Here is a 20,592-nt window from a genome sequence, read left to right on the forward strand (position 1 = left end):
TTCTTTGAAAAGAAAAGGAGGAAGTGCATTCTCCAAAGCATGTTTGAAAGATTCTGTTTGCCAGATGTGGAATATAGACTCTCTCCCTGCGGGACACACCCTGCTTGGCCAAGCCTGCAGATGTTTAAGCACAGGATTTGTGTGACAGCTTTAAGACGCTGAGGAAGTGGTCCTTACTGCTTTGTACGACAGAGGGAGCTAATTCTCCAGGACTTCCATACCAAGGAGTCAGTATCTCGGATAAAGAAATAACACCTTTGGCACAAAATGAAATAATTATTGTCTGGTAACTTTATCGACTCCACATTGAAAGTTAGTGGAGGTAATGATTTTGCCCTTGTTTGTCTGTAAATAACATAGCTCCAAAATTAATGGAAGGGTTTCAATGAAACTTGGTACACAGATAGGGTATGGCCAACGGAATAACTGAGCAGCCTTTGGCAAAGAGACAATCCAGATCCTGGAGTTATTTTATTAAAGATCTGTTAACATTGGGATATAAAGTGATTTGGCTTTTTTGTTTAGGAAGTTGTGGGTCGTGAAGGAATTTGCCACAGCTGTTGGAGTGTAAACAGAGACACCTCATGGCAGCATAGTGGTTAGCACTGCTGCCTCGCAGCGCCAAAGACCCGGGTTCGATTCCCAGCTTGAGTCACGGTCTGTGCGGAGTCTGCACATTCTCCCCATGTCTGTGTGGGTTTCCTCCCACAGTCTGAAAGCTGTGCCGGTTACGTGCGTTGGGGAAATTCTCCCTTGGTGTACATGAACGGAGTGTGCGACTAGGAGATTTTCACAGTAACTTCATTGCGGTGTTAATGTAAACCTACTTGTGACAATAATAAATAAACTTCAAAGCTGAGTTTTCAGGGCAGGTTATTGGATATGAGTTGGCCTTAAACCTCCTCAGTTAGATGATAGCTTTGTAGTTATGGAGCATCTATCAGGCAGGGAAAAGTCTCTCAAGGAAGAGCCGTGGAATTGTGATAATGTTGAGTTAACGCAGCATGATGGTTGGATTAGCTATACTGAATGCCCTCTTTAGTTGTTTACTTCTGTTTTCCACCCTCCACCCTGCCTCATGCATTCCTCAGTTATGGAGAGAGACTGGGGTTGTTTTCCTTGGAGCAGAGGAGACTGAGAGGGGGACATGATCGAGATGTATAAAACTATGAGAGGCATAGATAGAGTAGACAGGGAGAAACGTTTCCCATTAGTTGAGGGATCAATGACTAGGGGGCCGTAGATTTAAGGTAAAGAGTGGGAGGTTTAGAGGGGATTTAGACCATTTTCACCCAGAGGTTTGTGGAAATCATTGCCTGAAAGGGTGGTGGAGGCAGAGACCCTCATAATATTTAAGAAGTATTCGGATGTCCACTTGCAATGCCAAGGTATACAAGACTATGGGCTGGAAAATGGGATTAGAATAGTTGGGTGGTTTGTCTTTGGCTGGCACAGACAAGATGGGCTGAGTGGCCTTTTTCCGTGCTGTACACCTCTATGATTCTATGAGTAACTGTTCCATGGATGTGAATCATACAACAAACTACAAAAAGTCGTGAACAAAGCCCAGTCCATCATTCAAACCAACCTCCCATCCATTGACTCCGTCTATACTTCCCGTAGCCTAGGCAAAGCAGCCAGTATAATTAAGGACCTTATACAGCTCGGAAATTCTCTCTTCCACCTTCTTCCATCAGGAAAAAGATACAAAAGTCTGAGGTCATGTACCAACCGACTCGAGAACAGCTTCTTCCCTGCTGCTGTCAGACTTCTGAATGGATCTATCTCGCACTAAGTTGATCTTTCTCTACACCCTAATTATGACTGTAACACCACATTCTGCACTCTCTCCTTTCCTTCTCTATGAACGGTATGTTTTGCCTGTGTAGCGCGCAGGAAACAATACTTTTCACTGTATCCCAATACATGTAGCAATAATAAATCGAAGCAGATCAGGTGAACCTTCTGATATCTCACTCTGTTCTTCACCACTGAACCTAGAGGCCTCACCCAAGGGCATCACATACTCTGTCACGCAACCAGTACCATGGACACACATAAGCTTTCCACCAGGGACACGAATTAGCAATCTGGTGTAAAAAGCTGGACCACTATTTTCCTCACTACTTCAGGATGGCAAGGCGAGTTGTAAACCTTGCTGTTGCAGCTGAGTTTCTGGTTGGCTACCATGCTGCAGATTAGGGTTGAACCATGCGCTACACCAGCTTCCTATTCAATTCTGAGATTTATGATTTTTTTTATGCTTACTTATCAGTGTCACAAGTAGGCTTACACTGCAATGAAGTTACTGTGAAAATCCCCTAATCGCCACACTCCGGTGCCTGTTGGGGTAACACTGAGGGAGAATTTAGCATCTAACCGTTACATCTTTTGAACTGTGGGAGGAAACTGGAGCGCTCAGAGGAAACCCGCACAGATACGGGGAGAAGGTGCAGACTCCACACAGGCAGTGACTCAAGCCGGGATTCAAGCCCAGGTCTCTGGCACTGTGAGGCAGCAGTGCTAACCACTGTGGATATTAAAATGAGCACTCTTCCTAAACTAAAACTACAGTGTTTAACGTAGTTATTGCCACATGGGGTTTTAATTTTTAACGGTGCAGATGGAGAAATGGAGGAAACCTGTGAGGCTCAATAGTTTCCCCTCCCCCACTCCATATGTGTCTTTTTCTCGGTCGTTCTCTGTTCCCCGGCTCCCCCCAGGATAGGAATGAGGAAGCTGTTCTAATTGTGCTCTGAAATGAACTGTGTTGAAGAGGGGAGATTATTCCATACTCCGCCTGACTTTTATTCTAACAGCGCCCAACTCCCTCCAGGTTAACGTTCCGCTTGGATTCTGCTGTAGATTCAGGATTAGCTCCTTTGCCAATGGCTGCATCAGCCTGTGATGTGGAGATGCTGGCGTTGGACTGAGGTAAACACAGTGAGAAGTCTCACAACACCAGGTTAAAGTCCGACCAGTTTATTTGATAGTAAACCCACAAGCTTTCGGAACACACCGTTCCTTTGTCAGGTGTGTGGAACAGTGTTTCCAAAAACTTGTGGGTTTACTATCAAATAAACTGGTCGGACTTTAACCTGGTGTTATGAGACTTCTCACTGTGCATCAGCCTGTGCCAGCCCCCTTGGCTATGAATTCCTGGCTCACTGTCTGGCTTCCACATGTTACTGGAGTGTTGAAGAAACTCACATCATTTATTGTACAGCAGGCCTTTCAGCTGAACTCATGTTTGGCGGGCCCCGAACCTTTTGTTTCTCCTCCTTGCTTTCGTACCACTGAACCTCTTTTCAAGACTCCCCTGGTTCAGCGCTCCTCTGCCCGTCCCTCCTCCATGTTCACTGGCACACCTCCATCACACTTCTGATTTTGGTTTGATTTATTATTGTCACATGTATTAGCACACAGTGAAAAGAATTGTTTCTTGCACACGATACAGACAAAGCATACCATTCACAGAGAAGGAAAGGAGAGAGTGCGGAATGTAGTGTTATAGTCATAGCTCGGGTGTAGAGAAATATCAACTTAATGCGGGGTAAGTCCTTTCAAAAGTCTAAAGGGAAGAAGCCTTTCTCCAGTCGGTTGGCACGTGACCTCAGACTTTCGTATCTTTTTTCCCAACGGAAGAAGTTAAAATTTATTTATTTATTAGTCACAAGTAAGGCTTACATTAACACTGCAATGAAGTTACTGTGAAATTCCCCTGGTCGCCACAGTCCAGCGCCTGTTCAGGCCAATGCACCTAACCAGCATGTCCTTTAGAATTTGGGAGGAAACTGGAGCACCCGGAGGAAACCCACGCAGACATGGGGAGAATGTGCAAACTCTGCACAGACAGTGACCCAAGCTGAGAATCGAACCAGGTCCCTTGAGCTGTGAAGCAGCAGTGCTAACCACTGTGTCACCATGTCACCAAGAAGGTGAATGAGAGTATGTCAGGAGGAGTCCTTAATGGCTGCTTTGCTAAGGCAGCGGGAAGTGTTGACAGAGTCAATGCATGGGAGGCTTTTTGTGCTGCAGAATGTTCCCCAGTTTCAACCCTCCCAGCCCCTGCCATTGACCCATTCTCGTGTTCAGCAAATCCTCTTCCTCCTCCTTCAGTACAACCCACAGCACTTCACAATCTCAATAGTTTGCTGCGGATTCTGTTGTAGGAAACATGGACTACAGTGCTGCAAGGAGACAGCTCTGAACCCATCAGCAGCTAGAGGGACAGGATAGCAGATATCTGGGGACACCACCCATCTGCATGATTTCCCCACCCTCCGCAAACAAGTCAAATTCCATTCTGACTTGGAAATATATCGCTGTTCCTTTGCTGTCGCTGGGTCAAGATCCTGGAACTCCCTCCCTGACAGCACTGTGAGTGTACCTACACTGCATGGAATCATAGAATCTCTGCAGTGCAGAAAGAGGCCATTTGACCCATCAAGTCTGCACTGACCACAATCCCATCCAGGCTCTATCCCTACGTATACCCTCCTAATCCACCAGACACTAAGGGGCAATTTGCATGGCCAATCAACCTAACCCACATATCTTAAGTGTCCACATGGCCTTCAGCAGTTCAAGAAGGCAGTTCGCCACCATCTTCCCAAGGGGCAATTAGGGATGGGGAATAACATGGAAACTGTAGAAGATAGGAGCAGGAGGAGGCCAATTGGCCCTTCGAGCCTGCTCCACCATTCATCACGATCATGGCTGATCGTCCAACTCGATAGCCTAATCCTGCTTTTTCCCCTTAACCTTTGATCCCATTTGCCCCAAGTGCTATATCCAACCACCTCTTGAATGCATTCAATGTTTTGACATCAGCTACTTCCAATGGTAATGAATTCCACAGGCTCACCACTCCTTGGGTAAAGAAATGTCTCCTCACCTCCGTCGTCTACTCTAAATCCTCAGACTGTGACCCCTGGTTCTGGACTCCCCCACCATCGAGAACATCCGTCTAGACCTCTTAGAATTTTACGAGTCTCTATGAGATCCCCCCTCATTCGTCTGAACTCCAGCGAAAACAATCCTAACCTAGTCAATCTCTTCTCATACATCAGTCCCGCTGTCCCCGGAATCAGCCTGGTAAACCTTCACTGAACTCCCTCAAGAGCAAGAACATCCTTCCTCAGAAAAGGAGACCAAAATTGCACACAATATTCTAGACGTGGCCTCACCAAGGCCCTGTATAATTACAACACTTCCCTGCTCCTGTACTCAAAACCTCTCACTATGAAGGCCAACATACCATTTGCCTTCTTTACCACCTGCAAGCTTACCTTCAGCGACTGGTGCTCGAGGACACCCAGGTCCCGCTGTACACTCTCCTCTCCCAATTTACAAACATTCACGTAGTAATCTGCCTTCTTGTCTTTGCTTCCAAAGTGAATAAACTCACACTTATCCAAATTATACTGCATTTGCCATTGATTTGTCCACTCACCCAATCTGTCCAGATCATTCTGAAGGATCTCCGCAATCTCATCACAGTTCACCCTCCCACCCAACTTGGTATTATCTGCAAACTTTAAAATGTTACATTTTGTTCCCTCATCCAAATCATTAATATATATTGTGAATAGCTGGGATCCCAGCACCGATCCCTGTAGCACCCTCACTAGTTACTGCCTACCAATATGAAAAGCACCCATTAATTCCTACTCTTTGTTTCCTCTCTGCCAATCAGTTTTCTATCCATCTCAATACACTTCCCCCAATCCCGTGCGCTTTAATCTTGCACGATAATCTCTTGTGCAGGACTTTGTCACTTTCTGAAAATCCAAATACACCACATCTACTGGTTCCCCCTTGTCAACTCTACTAGTTACGTCTTCAAAGAATTCAAACAGACTTGTCAAGCGTAATTTCCCCTTCATAAATCCATGCTGACTCTGTCTGATCCTGCCACTGCTTTCTAAGTGCTCTGCTATAAAGTCCCTGATAATGGATGTGAGAACTTTCCTCACTGCTGATGTTAAGCTTACTGGTCTATAATTCCCTATTTTCTCTCTACCTTCCTTTTGGAATATTGGAGTGAAGTTCACTACTCTCCGATCTGCAGGGACTATCCCAGAGTCTATAGAATCCAGGAAGATGACCACCAATGCACCCACTATTTCTACAGCCACTGCCTTAAGTACATAAGGATGTAGATTACCAGGCCCTGGGGATTTCTCTGCCTTCAATCCCATCAACTTTCCCAGCACCATTTCTCTACTAAAATATTGATTTCCCTCAGTTCTTCCCTCTCACTAAATCTTCTATTCTCCAACATTTCTGGCATCTGATTTGTGTCCTCTTTTGTGAAGACAGAACAAAAGTATGTATTCAGTTACTCAGCCATTTCTTTGTCCCCTATTATACATTCCCCTGTTTCAGTCTGTAGGGGACGTACATTTGTCTTCACCAACCTCTTTTCTCCTCACGTATCTCTAGAAACTCTTAGTGTTAGTCTTTACGTTCCTTGTAAGCTTACTTTCATGCTGTATTTTCCTCTTCTTAATCAATCCCTTTGTCCGTCTTTGCTGAACTCTAAACTGCTCCCAATCCTCTGACCTATTATTTTTCTTGGCTGATCTGTATGCTCCTTCCTCAGAATGGATACTCTCTCTAATTTCCATTGTAAGCCATTGGCCCTCTTACTCATTTTGTTTTTGTGCCGGACAGGAATGAACAGTTGCTGTAATTCCCTCAAGCGCTCCTTCAATGTTTGCCATTGTTTATCATTGTCATCCCTTTCAGTAACTCTACCCAATTTACCAAGGCCAACTCACGCCTCATATCCCCATAGTTTCCTTTGTTAAGATTCAGCACCCTAGTCTCCGAACCAACTATTTCACGCTCCATTTTGATAGAAAATTCTATCATGTTATGGTCACTCATCCCCAAGGGGTCTCGTACAGCTAGATTGGCAATGATTCCCTTCTCGTTACATAAATGCTGGCCCAGTCACTGACGCCCACATCCCATGAATGATTTTTTTTTAAAATTGCACATTAGTTAAGGGGTAAATACTGGCCAAGAATAGGATCCTGAGAGTGCATAACCTTCGATACTGCCAGACTCCTTGGCTGGGAGGGGGAGTCAGTTTAGCTCAGTTGGCTGGATGGCTGGTTTGTGATGCAGAGCAATGCCAACAGCGTGGGTTCAATTCCCACAACGGCTGGGGTTATTCAACCTTGTCCCTTGCCTGATGTGATGGCCCTTGGGTTATATCACCACCAGTCAGCTCTCCCCCTCAAAGGGGAGAGAGAGAACAGTCTATGGTGACTTTACCTTATCTTACTCCTTGGGTACTGCCCTGAAGAATAAACCTGGATAATAAGCACAACCTTCCAAGACAAGATGTAAGGGGGTGGCTCCTGAGCCACAGAGACACTGTCAACCACACAATGGTCCAATTTCTCTCCTCACCATCTCTGTATCTACCTTTGGTGCCATTGCCCCATTGCCTTATTTTAGCCCTCCTGTGGGAGTAACCTGGATGTCCTTTTCCCATCTGGGGATGCCATGTCAAGTCTATTCGACTGGGGAGGGCATCGCAATTTCGGGCAAATCCTCTTTTTTTCAAGCAGGAATCAAGAGATAAAGACTTTGTGCCGCTCCTGCTCCCTCCCAAGAACATCGATGAGTTGTACCAAGCCCCACTACCTAAGTCAGCAAACTGGGGCGGCACGGTGGTTAGCACTGCCGCCTCACAGCGCCAGGGACCCAGGTTCAATTCCGGTCTCGGGTCACTGCCTGTATTGAGTTTGCACATTCTCCCCGTGTCTGCATGGGTTTCCTCCGGGTGCTCCGGTTTCCTCCCACACTCCAAAGACGTGAGGGTTAGGTGCATTGGCTGTGCTAAATTAACCCAAGTGTCAAGGGGACGGCTGCTGTCAGACTTTTGAATGGACTTACCTTGCATTAAGTTGATCTTTCTCTATACCCTAGCTATGACTGTAACGCTACATTCGGCACTCTCTCATTTCCTTCTCTACAAACGGTATGCTTTGTCTGTATAGTGCGCAAGAAACAATACATTTCACTGTATGTTAATACATGTGACAATATTAAATCAAATAAGGAAAGGATTAGTAGGTAAATATGAGGGGTTGCGGGGTGTTGGGCCTGGGTGGGCTTGTGGTCGATATAGATGGGCCAGCAGACTAGATGGGCCAAATGGCCTCCTTCTGGGCTGTGGGGATTCTATGATATTACGACAAAAATGTGGGATCTAAGATCTTCTGTTCTGTAGCTCAGAAACAACACTTAGCTTGCCGGATTTTAGCCTTCAAGCCACATGGTGTTTCACCCTTTACACACAAAGATTTCAAGAACCCTGTCTTCCAAAGAAACTGTAAATCAACATTTAAATACATTGCTTATTTCTCATCTCCTTTCCTCCTTCCGAGTTATAACAATTTTCTTTCTCACAGCTGTACAGTTTGCTTGCGGTAATGTTTTATTTAGATGTTCTTTCCCCCCTCCCAAGTCATGCCAAAAACTCTCAAACCCTTGGCTCCGCCTCGGCAGAAACTTTTTTGTTTGGCAACTTTTCAACAACTTTCTCTCGGTCTTCTCCCCTCCCCCTCCTCCTCCTCCCCTTCCCCAAGTTGCTGACGCGTACATATCCTGGGGAAGTGAGTGTTGAGTGAGGAGAGAGAGAGAGAGAGAGATGTTGAAGATGTTAGGGGTAGGGGCTGTGGGGACGCTGCTTCTCTTTGCCCTCCTGGGGCAACCCTCCGGAGTTGACACCTACTTTTCCGAGGAGCGACAGCCCACCGAATCCCCGCTGCAGAGCCCGACGGTGCTGCTGGCGATCATAGCCAGGAACACAGCTCACACTCTCCCTTACTACCTAGGGGCCATCGAGAGACTGGACTACCCCAAAGACAGGATCTCCATCTGGTAACTGGGAATCTGTGTGTGTGTGTGTGTGTCTCGTTGTGTTTAAAAAAAACAACCCCAGGGATTAAAAAGGCACAGAGGGGACAAGTCTGGTCTGGCTACCAAGGAGATGTGACAACCTTGTTTTGCAAATCTTGTTTCTGTTGGTGAGAATGCTCCCCTCCACTCACAAAAGTCTTGTGAGTCCACAGTATGTCTGGCTGTCTATTACAGACTCTACCTCCCACTGTCAGCCAACACCCTTTGTACTTCACCCCATGATACTGTTGCGTTTTATTCTGTTGGTGTTGGGGTTTCTGCTGCTTTGTCTTATAGGGGTTGCTGTCGGACTGGCTTGCTGTTGGGGGTTGTGGTCTCTAGCGCTGTGTCTGAGCTTGATTTATTATTGTCACATGCATTAGTATACAGAGAAAGGTATTATTTCTTGCATGCTGCAGACAAAGCATACTGTTCTTGGAGTACACAGGGGAGAAAGATAAGTATGATGCAGAAAGTAGTGTTACAGCCATAGACAGGATGTAGAGAAAGATCAGCTTAATATATGATAGATCTGTTCAAAAGTCTGATGGCAGTAGGGAAGAAGAAGTTCTTGAGTCGGTTGGTACGCGATCTCAGACTTTTGTATCTTTTCCCCGACGGAAGAAGGTGGAAGAGAGAATGTCTGGGGTGCGTGGGGTCCTTAATTATGCTGGCTGCGTTGCCAAGGCAGCGGGAAGTGTAGACAGAGTCAATGGATGGGAGGCTGGTTAGGGAGAGGCAGAAATCAGTCAAAGAATCCTGGTTATTGTCCAGTGGATGCCCTGCCAAACTGTATGTGGGATGGGTGAACATCTGATAGGATGAGATTCCCCCCTCTTCCCCTCCCCACTCTTCCCCTCCCCACCTCTTCCCCTCCCCCTCCCCGCCCCCTCCCCCTCTCCGCCCCCCCCCCGTCTGCCCCCTCCCCCTCTCTGACCCCCTCTCTTTTCCCCTCCCCCTCTCCCCTCACCTCCTTGTCAATGTCAACACTGCAGAAGGAGTTCATTCGGCCCATCAAATCTGCACCCTCTCTCCGACAGACCATCTTACCCACGCCTACCCCTCCGCCCTATCCCTGCGCATTTTACCACGGCTAATCCACCTACCCTACACTGCTTTGCTGCTTTTTGCCCCAAGTGAAGGGTTAGCTGAGGCGTTGATGGGATTGGAAGTACAGGTGTGGTGTTGGGGGGGGGGGAATGGGGGTAAATGTGGCATCAGTGAGGCAGAAACCTTGAGGAGAGAAACAGGCTGCAGGGGTGTGAGCTGACATCTCCGGGGCAACCTGCCAACCTCAGCACCAAGTGCCACTCGCCTCAGCAGAGTGCAGTGCCGGCAAGTTACTCTGAGAGGTGTGCAGCTTGGAAGCTCGTACACACTCTGGCACATGCAATCCATAACAAGAGTATTCCAGAATCCTGGGCAGACAAATATTTGGAATAAGGAGCACCCCATTGCTGCGGAATGGTGTAGTCACAGTGTTGACTGCTATCCGTTTCCCTAAACTCTCACTAAACTGTTTTGGTACTGGATTCTAGGCAGCAGCTGCCAAGTGTAGGTTTATACTGGACTGCAGATACTTTATATAATCTGGATTGTGTCTGTTTAGCAATTTAGCTGCCAATTATACAGAAGTCTAGAGGCTAAATACTGGGGGATCTGATACACCGTGTTCTTGCGGCCACACCCATTTTCCAAAAACATTTCATTCGAAAGGTCGTGGGGATTGCTGTAGTTTTCCCATTCGAGTTAAATAGCTTGCAGACGCGAGGTACCGTACTCCAGTCCTACAAATCCCCGCAATTCAGTTTTACGCTGCCGTTTCCCAAATCGATTCTCGGGATAAGGGCACCACTGGTATTTATTGCCCATCCCCAGTTGCCCCGGGAAGGTGGGGCTCCACCCTCCTACTCCCCCTTCCCCAAAACTGGCATGGAATCATATACCCCTACAGTGCAAAAGGAGGCCATTCGGTCGATCGATCCTGCGCCAGCAGCAATTCCACCCAGGCCCTAATCCTTGTAAGCACCACCGCCCACCTCCCCCTTTTTTACCCTGCTTGTCTCCCTGACACTAAGGGGCTGAGTGGCTTTGGGGGCCGCTTTAACAACTTGCATTTATATAGCACCTTTAACATCGTCAAAGATGCCAGTGGCACTTCACAGGGACACATTGTCAAAACTCAGGATTGGCACCAAGTCCCATCAGCCGTCATAGAGGCAGGAGAGGAGAGGTCCTAAAGGAGGAGAGGGAGGGAGGTATAGAGAGGGGCCGAGGTTTAAGGATGGAATTTCGGTGGCCTGGGCCAGGATAACTGAATACACCGCTATATTGGAGTGATTAAAATGTTCAGGAAGTCAGAATTGGAGATGTATAGATATAATGGGGCTTCACCCGGCTGTTTAAAGTCATAGAATCTTCCTATGCAGAAAGAGAGGCCATTTGGCCCATGGAGCCTGCACCGACAACAATCCCACCCAGGCCCTATCCCTGTAATCCCAAGCATTTACCCTGCCAATTCCCCTGATATGAAGAGACAATTTAGCATGGCAATCCACCTAACCAGCATCTATCAGACTGTGGGTGGAAACCGGGGCTCCCGGAGGAAACCCACACAGATACGGGGAGAACATGCAGACTCCACACAGACAATGACCTGAGGTCAGAATCAAACCCGGGACGCTGGCACTGTGATGCAGCAGTGCTAACCATTGTACCACCGTGCCAACCACATTTGACGTGGAACTAGAGTCAACACCAGACCAAGTAAAGAAGCTTTCTTCCTCTAAGGGAAGCTAAATGGATAAATAGATTTCGCTAAATAGGTTTATATTCTGACTTATTCTGTCTTTTTCTTCAGGGCGGCTACGGACCATAATATGGACAACACGACTGCCGTGCTGCGGGAGTGGCTGATCAGCGCACAGAGGTTTTACCACTATGTGGAGTGGCGCCCACAGGATGAACCAACGTGAGTATCTCCACTCCCTCTCTACACGGCTCCCTGGGAGGTGGTCCTCGGGGGAGAGCCACAAACAGAGTGTGTTTGAGTCTCCTCCACTCCTATGGTCAGATCATCTCTTTCAGGTGATGACTGGCAGATGTAAGTTGGCCAGGATGCCTCACAGGACTGATTCAATCCCCTCAGATATAACGAGGCATTCCGAGGTTTGGGTCAAGTTTCCTGGGGGGGCCCTGTCGAATTGATCCTCAGTATCGGTGTAATTTATGGTGTGGTTGATTGAAAGCCAGTACTTAAAGAAAGCAGTGTCATAAATTATCGGATGAATGAGCCCCTAATCGTGAGCAGCAGCCATCAGTGACTTAGATACCTTCTGTCAATTGTAAACCCTCTGATGTTAGCTCCAGTGCCAATTACAGGGGATGGCCTGGTGGTATTATTCCTCGACTGTTAATCCAGAAACTCAGCTAATGTTCTGGGGATCCGGGTTCGAATCCCACCATGGCAGATGGTAGAATTTGAATTCAATGAAAAATATTTGGAATTAACAATCTACTGATGACCATGAAACCATTGTTGATTGTTGGAAAAACTCATCTGGTTCACTAATACCCCTTCGGGAAGGAAATCTGCCATCCTTACCTGGTCTGGCCTACATGTGACTCCAGATCCACAGCAATGTGTTTGAGTCTCAACTGCCCTCGGGCAACTAGGGATGGGCAATAAATGCTGGCCAGCCAGCGACGTGGATGCCCCATGAATGAATAAAAAAAAAATCCTGGATGAATTTTCCCCTTTTACTTTCTTGCATGTGCTACCACTTAACCTTTCCCCCTCTCCTGAGCTCAGCATGAGTTACAGAGGAAACATTTGATATTTAGCCAGAATTTTACCACCCTGCCCCCCAATGGGAATTGGCACAGGCGAAAGGTGGCCAATGGATGGGTCATTGACCTGAGCCGGGATTTTCATGGTTTTGGACAGTGAGGCCATAAAATCCTGCCCTTTAAAATTTATTTATTAATGTCACATGTAGGCTGACATTATCACTGCAATGAAGTTACTGTGGAAATCCCCTAGTAGCCACACCCTGGCACTTGTAACACTGAGGGAGAATTTATGAAGGGCAATACACCCTAACTCACGTGTCTTTCGGAGGAAACTGGAGCACCTGGAGGAAACCCACACAGACATGGGGAGAATGTGCAGACTCCGCACAGGCAGTGACTCAAGCTGGGAATTGAACCCGGGTCCCTGGTGCTATGAGACAGCAATGCTAACCACTGAGTCACAGCATTTTCCCCACCAGGACATGCCAAAGAATTTTCCAACCAATCATTGATGTGTATTCACTGTTGCAATGGAGGAAACACAGCAGCTAATTGTTGCACAGTAAGATCCCACAAACAGCCATGTGGTAATGACCAGGTGATCTATTTCAGGTGATGACTGACAGATGTATGTAGGCCAGGATATCTAACAGGAACCCCCACTATTTCATTTAGGATAGGGCATTGGTGAGGCCGCAGCTGGAGTACTGTGTGCAGTTTTGGGCGCCGCACCTGCGCAAAGATATTTTGGCCTTGGAGGGAGTGCAGAGGAGGTTTACTAGGCTGATACCGGAGTTGAGGGCGTTGAGCTATGAGGAGAGGCTGAATAAACTAGGCTTGTACTCGTTGGAGTTTAGAAGAATGAGGGGAGATCTCATTGAGACGTATAAGATGATGAATGGGATGGATAGGATAGAGGTGGAGAGACTCTTCCCGCTCAAAAAAGACACTAGGACTAGGGGGCACAGCCTCAAGATAAAGGGGGGGGCGTTTTAGAACGGAGTTGAGGAGGAACTTCTTCACTCAAAGGGTGGTGAATCTCTGGAATTCTCTACCCGTTGAAGTGGTGGAAGCTGCCTCGCTAAATATTTTCAAGAAGCGGGTTGATGGGTTTTTGATAAGAGAGGGGATTAAGGGTTATGGGGAGAGGGCCGGAAAGTGGAACTGAGCCACGACAGATCAGCCATGATCTTATTGAATGGCGGGGCAGGCTCAAAGGGCTAGATGGCCTACTCCTGCTTCTATTTCTTATGTTCTTATGTTCCTTGGGACATTTGAGGGAGGAGCTCCATAGTTACTGACAGCTTTTCATTTCATTGTCCGAGCATTCATCGCTCAAAGCACGGTAATCTTTAATAAAATTTGAATACCTTAATTCATCAGTTACCGTAAGACATAGGAGCAGAATTAGGCCGCTCGGCCCATCGAGTCTGCTCCGCCATTCAATCATAGCTGATATTTTTCTCATCCCCATTCTCCTGTCATTTCCCCATAACCCCTGATCCCCTTATTAATCAAGAATCTATCTATCTCTGTCTTAAAGATATCCAATGACCCAGCCTCCACAGCCTTCTGCAGCAAAGAGTTCCACAGATTCACCACTCTCTGGCTGAAGAAATTCCCCCTCATCTCTTTTTTAAAGGATTGTTCCTTTAGCCTGAGGTTGTGTCCTCTGCTTCTAGTTTTTCCTACTAGTGGAAACATCCTCTCCACGTCCACTCTATCCAGGCCTCGCAGTATCCTGTAAGTTTCAATAAGATCCCCCCTTATCCTTCTAAACTCCACTGAGTACACACCCAGAGTCCTCAGCCGTTCCTCGTACGACAAGCTCTTCATTCCAGGGATCATTCTTGTGAACCTCCTCTGGACCATTTCCAAGGCCAGCACACCCTTCCTTAGATGTGGAGCCCAAAACTGCTCACAATAGTCCAAAATGCGATCTGAGCAGAGCCTTATACAGCCTCAGAAGTACAACTTCAAATAGCACCTCCAACAAAAGGAGGTAACTAATGCTTAAATCTCACAACTTGAATAGAAACAATGTGCGGCGAAAAGGCAGGGGATTGGTGCTAAATCATGATGCTGATTTGGAGAGTCTGTGCAGACACGGTGCGCCAAATGGTCTCCTCCTGCACCGTAACAATTCCTGTTCAAAATACTGAAATGATTTGCAAAGGAGAACATTTCCTGCAGGCGGCTGGCTATCCCAATAGATCTGATGAGGCAACATCTAAATATCGTGGACAAGTCTCTAGCATTCATTGCACTGTGACACAGTATTCATCCCTTCATCCCCCCTCCCTACCCCCTCCCTCCCAAACCCCCCCACATATCGTCCATATGCGAGTATATTATCAAATAAATAGGTTGGACTAAAACCTGGTGTTGTCAGACTTTTTACTGTGTTTACGCCAGTCCAACGCCGGCATACCCACATCATTTTCTCTTGGCCAGAGCTATACAGCAGGTCACAGGCACTACTTTTCCCAGCAGATAAATTGCTGTCCGGTTAAGCATACAGGGAAAGATATGGGCCACGTGTTGGCACAGTGGGTTAGCATTGCTGCCTCTCAGCGCCAGGGACCCGAGTCCAATTCCAGCCTTGGGTCACTGTGTGGAGTTTGCACATTCTCCCCGTGTCTGCGGGGGTTTCCTCCAGGTGCTCCGGTTTCCAACCACAGTCCAAAGATGTGTGGGCTAGGATGATTGGCCATGCTAAATTGCCTCTTAGTGCCAGGGAGATTAGGGGAGTAAATACAGGGGTTGGGCCTGGATGGAATTATGGTCGGTGCAGGCTCGATGGATCGAATGGCCTCCTTCTGTCCTGCCCTATTTTATGGAATCGTTACAGTGATTCTTCCATAATTTTATAATCAAGCTAAGCATAGCGCTCATCGGGAACAAGTTTTTTAATATTTTGTTTTATTTTCTTATTGTTTCAAAGCGCTTTGCTTAGTTGAAACAGAATTTGCGATGATAAATATACAGACGTTGCGCTGTTTATTTGAACTCTTGTGTTGGAGCGTGCATGTAAGATCCTCCCACAATCTTGACAGCGTGGGAAGGCAATCGTGGGCAACGTGTGGGGAGAGAACCCTGTGACCCCCTCCCTGGAGCTTAGTCGGAAGTCAGAATGTAAAGCAGGGTACGATATGGAAGAGGCGAGAGGGGGTGGGGGGGGAAGGGAGGTTGGGGGGAGGGGTGGCGGGAAGGGGACTGGGAGGGATGTGGGGGGGGTGGGTGGGAGGGGAGGAAGCGGGTGCAGGGGTGGGAGGGAGGGGCTAGGGAGGGGGGGTGAAGGGCGAGGGAGGGAGGGGGTGGGGGAGGTTTGGGGTGAGGGGGGCGGGGAGGAGGGAGGACAGCAATGACCTGAAGAATTTTGGATCACAAATATCAGTGTTTTTCGTAAATATAGATTTTTGAGCCGTTTTCCAAACATTCAGTGGTCACTGAAATCATTCCTTTGGTCACTCCTGGCCAGGGGTTTGGTCACTCCTGGCACCAGTGGACAGAATGTGCATGCTGCCCACTTCACCCACTGGCACCATAAAATGGTGTGGCATTGGGATCGCCAGTGCACATCAATAAACCTCCTACCCACATCGGATTGTTGTCAAGAAGCAATTAGATGTAACTCTTGGGGCTAAAGGGATTAAGGGCTAAGGGAGAAAGATGGGATCGAGATATTGAATTTGATGATCAGCCGTGATCAAAATGAGTGGCAGAGCAGGCTTGTGGGGCTGAATGGCCTCCTCCTGCTTCTAGTTTCTATGAATTGTCATTCCACAGTAAACATAGACAGCTATGGGGGTGGCACAATGGTTAGCACTGCTGCCTCACTGCGTGAGCGATCCAGGCTTGATTCCCGCTTGGGTCACTCTCTGTGTGGAGTTTGCACATTCTCCCCGTGTCTGCGTGGGTTTCCTCCCACAGTCTGAAAGACGTGCTGGTTGGGTGCATTGGCCATGCTTAAATTCTCCCTCAGCGTACCTGAACAGGCGCCTAGTTGTGGCGACTAGGGGATTTTCACAGTAACTTCATTGCAATGTTAATGTCAGCCTACTTGTAATGCTAATAAATAAACTTATACAACACAGGAACAGGCCCTTCGGCCCATAATGTTGTGCTGAACATAACGCCAAATTAAACTAATCCTTTCTGCCTGCCTTTGGTCCATATCCTTCTTTTCCTTGCATGTTCATGTGCTTATCTAAAAGCCCCTTTAACGCCCCTATCGTATCTGCCTCCACCACCACCCCTGGTAGCGCATCCCAGATACTGCCCGCTGTCTGTGTAAAGAAATATGCTCCCTCCCATTTCCTCTGAACTTTCCCCCTCTCACCTCAAGTGCATGCCCCTGGATATTAGTTCTAGTAAAGACCGCAAGCGGCCGCGAGATGGGCGATGAATGGGGTATGTGCCAGCTGCAAGTTGCCCTGCCTCCCTCCCTGCCTACCAGGCACAATCCAAGTTTGCAAAGTGTTACCGGGAGCTTCAAAGCGAACAAGAAGCAAAGGAAATGCATGAAGCTGCCGTGATGTCTTTGCTGAGATGTTAGTGGCACCTCTGCGTCATTTTCCCCTGCAGGGAGCCTGGATTGTACAGTGGATGATTTGTACTACGCTAAGGTTAGACAAGTCACTGTGAAGGCGGCGCTGCTGACTTGTGTATAAGTGAAGCCTGGGGCTCCCAGTCCCTCTATAACAGGCAGGTAACTCTCACCGAACAAGCCTTGGAAGCAAGACCAGAGGAACTGTTAGAAGGCTAGCACATCTGCAAACTGCATTAATTTTGTTGGCAGTTTTCTTGTCGTCCTTTCATGCAGGGCTGCGGTGTATGTTCAATTCTTAATGAAAACCATCTGGTGTTAAATGAGGCTCCGTGGGAATGGGTAGCCCCGGGGCTGGCTTTCGAGATTTGTCTGTTGTTTCCTCTGGTTGCTCCCGTCACCCGCGGGTTTAGAACCCACCTTGTCAAAACTCCAGATGGCCCAGAGAAATGGCCCGTTCCGCCTTTCGTGAAACGAGCACAAATATTTTGAGCGCCGCGGAAAAATGAGGCACGTTGTGTCGAATTTGACTGTTCCTTCCTCTACGTGCCTGTGTGAAACTCTTCCTTTGCGATGGCACGTGAACCACATGGATTCTTTCGCAGGCTTTCAGTCTGTTCCTCCACATTGTCAACCAGCAGCAGAAGGTGAAAGTTTACCTCAGAGCCCTGTTTCTTCAGTCAATCCCCTCCCTAATGGCCAACCCACAACACGGGGACCACAGCGTTTCAAAAAGGCACCTTCCCGAGGGCAACGAGGGATGGGCAATAAAATTGTGACCCGTGACCCCTGATCGAATAACAAAAACAAAAGAAGCATTCATTTTACTGGAGGCTTTTGGTTCTCTCGAGCATCCCAGAATTTCACCAGTGATGTCCACGCCTTCAGCTTAGGCCCTAAGCCGGTGATGGACAACCTCGGCTAGTGAGAGGGCCACATGATTGGCCCTCCTTTCATCTCAGTGGGCCGCAGGATTGAAATCGGGCCTGTTCACCAGCTGTGACCCCATGAATAAGATCATGCACACTGAATATTTCATAAGGAGCTCTGGAAAATGCTGCATCATTTATATATTAATAGAACGATCAACTTCAAATGGTGGAAACAAAAGAAATATTTACATTTTGGGCACAGAAGGAGCGCACGGCTCTCACAGTCAATGTTGTGAGCAGTCAGCACACACCTCACTTCACTTGCCCTTGCTTTACACAAGTATCACTTCAGTCACATCACATGGACTGAAATGAACAGAATGTGGCAACCCTGTGTGTGGGCAGTGGTAAGCACAATATCTCTTCGGCCACACTGAGAAACATGATAGAATGCATAGGTGGCATGGTGGTGCAGTGGTTAGCACTGTTGCCTCACAGTGCCGAGGACCAGGATTCGATTCCAGCCTTGGGTGACCGTCCTTATGGAGTCTGCACATTCTCCCCATGTCTGCGTGGGTTTCCTCCGGGTGCTCCGGTTTCCCCTCTCACTCCAAAGATGTGAGGGTTAGGTTGCTAAATTGCCGCTCAGTGTCCCAAGATGTTTAGGTTAGGGGGATTAGTGGGGTAAATATGAGAGGTTAGGGGGATATGGCCTGGGTGGGATTGTTGTCAGTGCAGATTCGATGTGCCAAAAGGGCCCTTTCTGCGTTGTAGAGATTCTATTCTATGTGGCCTTCAATGGTATGGCCAGCATTTGTTCCCACCTCTAATTGCCCTTGAACTAAGTTGCTTTCTGGGCCATTTCAGAGGGCAGTTGAACGTCAACCCCATTGCTATGGATTTGGGGTCACATGTGGGCCAGACCGGGTAAGGACAGCAGATTTCCTTCCCTAAAGGACCAGTGGGTGAACCACTGTGGGTTTTTACAAGGTTCGATGATGGTTTCATGGTCATCATCACTGGGAATAATTTTATATTACAGATTTATTAATTGAATTTAAATTCCACCAGCTGCCATGGTGGGATTTGAACCCATGTTCCCAGGCACAGTACTTAGCACTGCTGCCTCATGGCACCAGGGATCTGGGTTCAATTCCAGCCTTAGGTCACTGTGTGGAGTTTGCATGTTCTCCCCGTGTCTACGTGGGTTTATTCAGGGTGCTCTAGTTACCTCCCAGAGTCCAAAGATGTGCAGGTTAGGTTTTTAAAGGTAAAGTTTAAAGTTTATTTATTAGTCGGAAGTAAGGTTTGCATTAACACTGCAATGCAGTTAGTGTGAAATTCCCCTAGTTGCCACAGTTTGATGCTTGTTTGGGTCAATGCACCTAACCAGCACGTCTTTCAGAATGTGGGAGGAAACCAGAACACCCGGAGGAAACCCACGCAGACACGGCGAGAACATGCAAACTCCACACAGACAGTGACCCAAGCCAGGAATCGAACCTGGGTCCCCGACGCTGTGAAGCAGCAGTGCTAACCACTATGATACCATGCCACCCCCAAGGCTGGTTGGCCATGCTAAATTGTCCCTAGTGTCAGGAGAATTAGCTGGGTAAATATTTGGGGTTATGGGGATAGGGGCTGGGTGGGATTGTGGTTCGTGCAGGCTTGATGGGCTGAATGGCTTCCTTCTGCACTGTAGGGATTTTATGGATTCTATCCTGAAAAACAGCACCTCTGTCAGTGCAGCACTTAAAGGCTGAAGTCTCTGCGGTGGGACTTGAACCTGTAATCTTCTGGCTCAGGGCTGGGAGTGCCATCCCTTGAGCCATGGCTGAACAGCTAAATAGAATTGAGCGAGTTAAAGGTACAGTGTCTGTATGTGGTTGGAAAATAGATTATGTCATATTATACTTCAGGCTCTGTGCTTTCCAAAGAATCCCTTGGCACCTGAAATTTATACTTTTATGTAGTGAATACGGGCAATGAACCAGCTTGTAACCCTGATGTGTTTTACACCTGGAATATCGCAATGTTTAGTCTCGCTTTGTCACCCGACGGGGTACTTTAGCTGATTACAGCGCTCCTGTACTAAAGTTTAAAGTTGATTTATTAGTGTCACAAGTAGGCTTACATTGAAACTGCAATAAAGTTACTGTAGTTAGCACTGCTGCCTCACACAGCGCCAAGGACCTGGGTTCAATTCCAACCTCAGGTCACTGTCTGTGCGGAGTCTGCACATTCTTTCCATATCTGCGAGGGTTTCCTCCAGGTGCTCCAGTTTCCTCCCACAGTCCAAAGATGTGCGGGTTGGTGAATTGACCACACTAAATTGCCCCTTGGTGTTGGGGGGGATTAGCTGGGGTTAATGTATTGGGTTATGGAGATAGGGCCAGTGCAGGTTGATTGGCCATGCCAAATTGCCCCTCAGTGTCAGCGGATCAGCAAGGTGAATAT

General features: G+C 47.6%; 1 protein-coding gene across 2 annotated transcripts in view; it reads left to right on the forward strand.

The window, feature by feature from the left end:
- Nucleotides 1-8,662: 8,662 nt before the first annotated feature.
- cercam (cerebral endothelial cell adhesion molecule) overlaps nucleotides 8,663-20,592 on the forward strand; it is an 88,936-nt gene continuing 77,006 nt past the window's right edge. For both annotated transcript variants that reach the window (XM_080212078.1, XM_080212079.1), the window contains exons 1-2: nucleotides 8,663-8,904; nucleotides 11,783-11,893. In XM_080212078.1, coding sequence (XP_080068204.1) covers nucleotides 8,672-8,904; nucleotides 11,783-11,893 — 344 coding nt within the window. In that variant the 5' untranslated portion in view covers nucleotides 8,663-8,671. The remainder of the gene's footprint in view (nucleotides 8,905-11,782; nucleotides 11,894-20,592) is intronic.

The sequence above is a fragment of the Carcharhinus amblyrhynchos genome, chromosome 25, assembly GCF_965287045.1.
Source record: "Carcharhinus amblyrhynchos chromosome 25, sCarAmb.v2.hapA, whole genome shotgun sequence".
Lineage (NCBI taxonomy): Eukaryota > Metazoa > Chordata > Chondrichthyes > Carcharhiniformes > Carcharhinidae > Carcharhinus > Carcharhinus amblyrhynchos.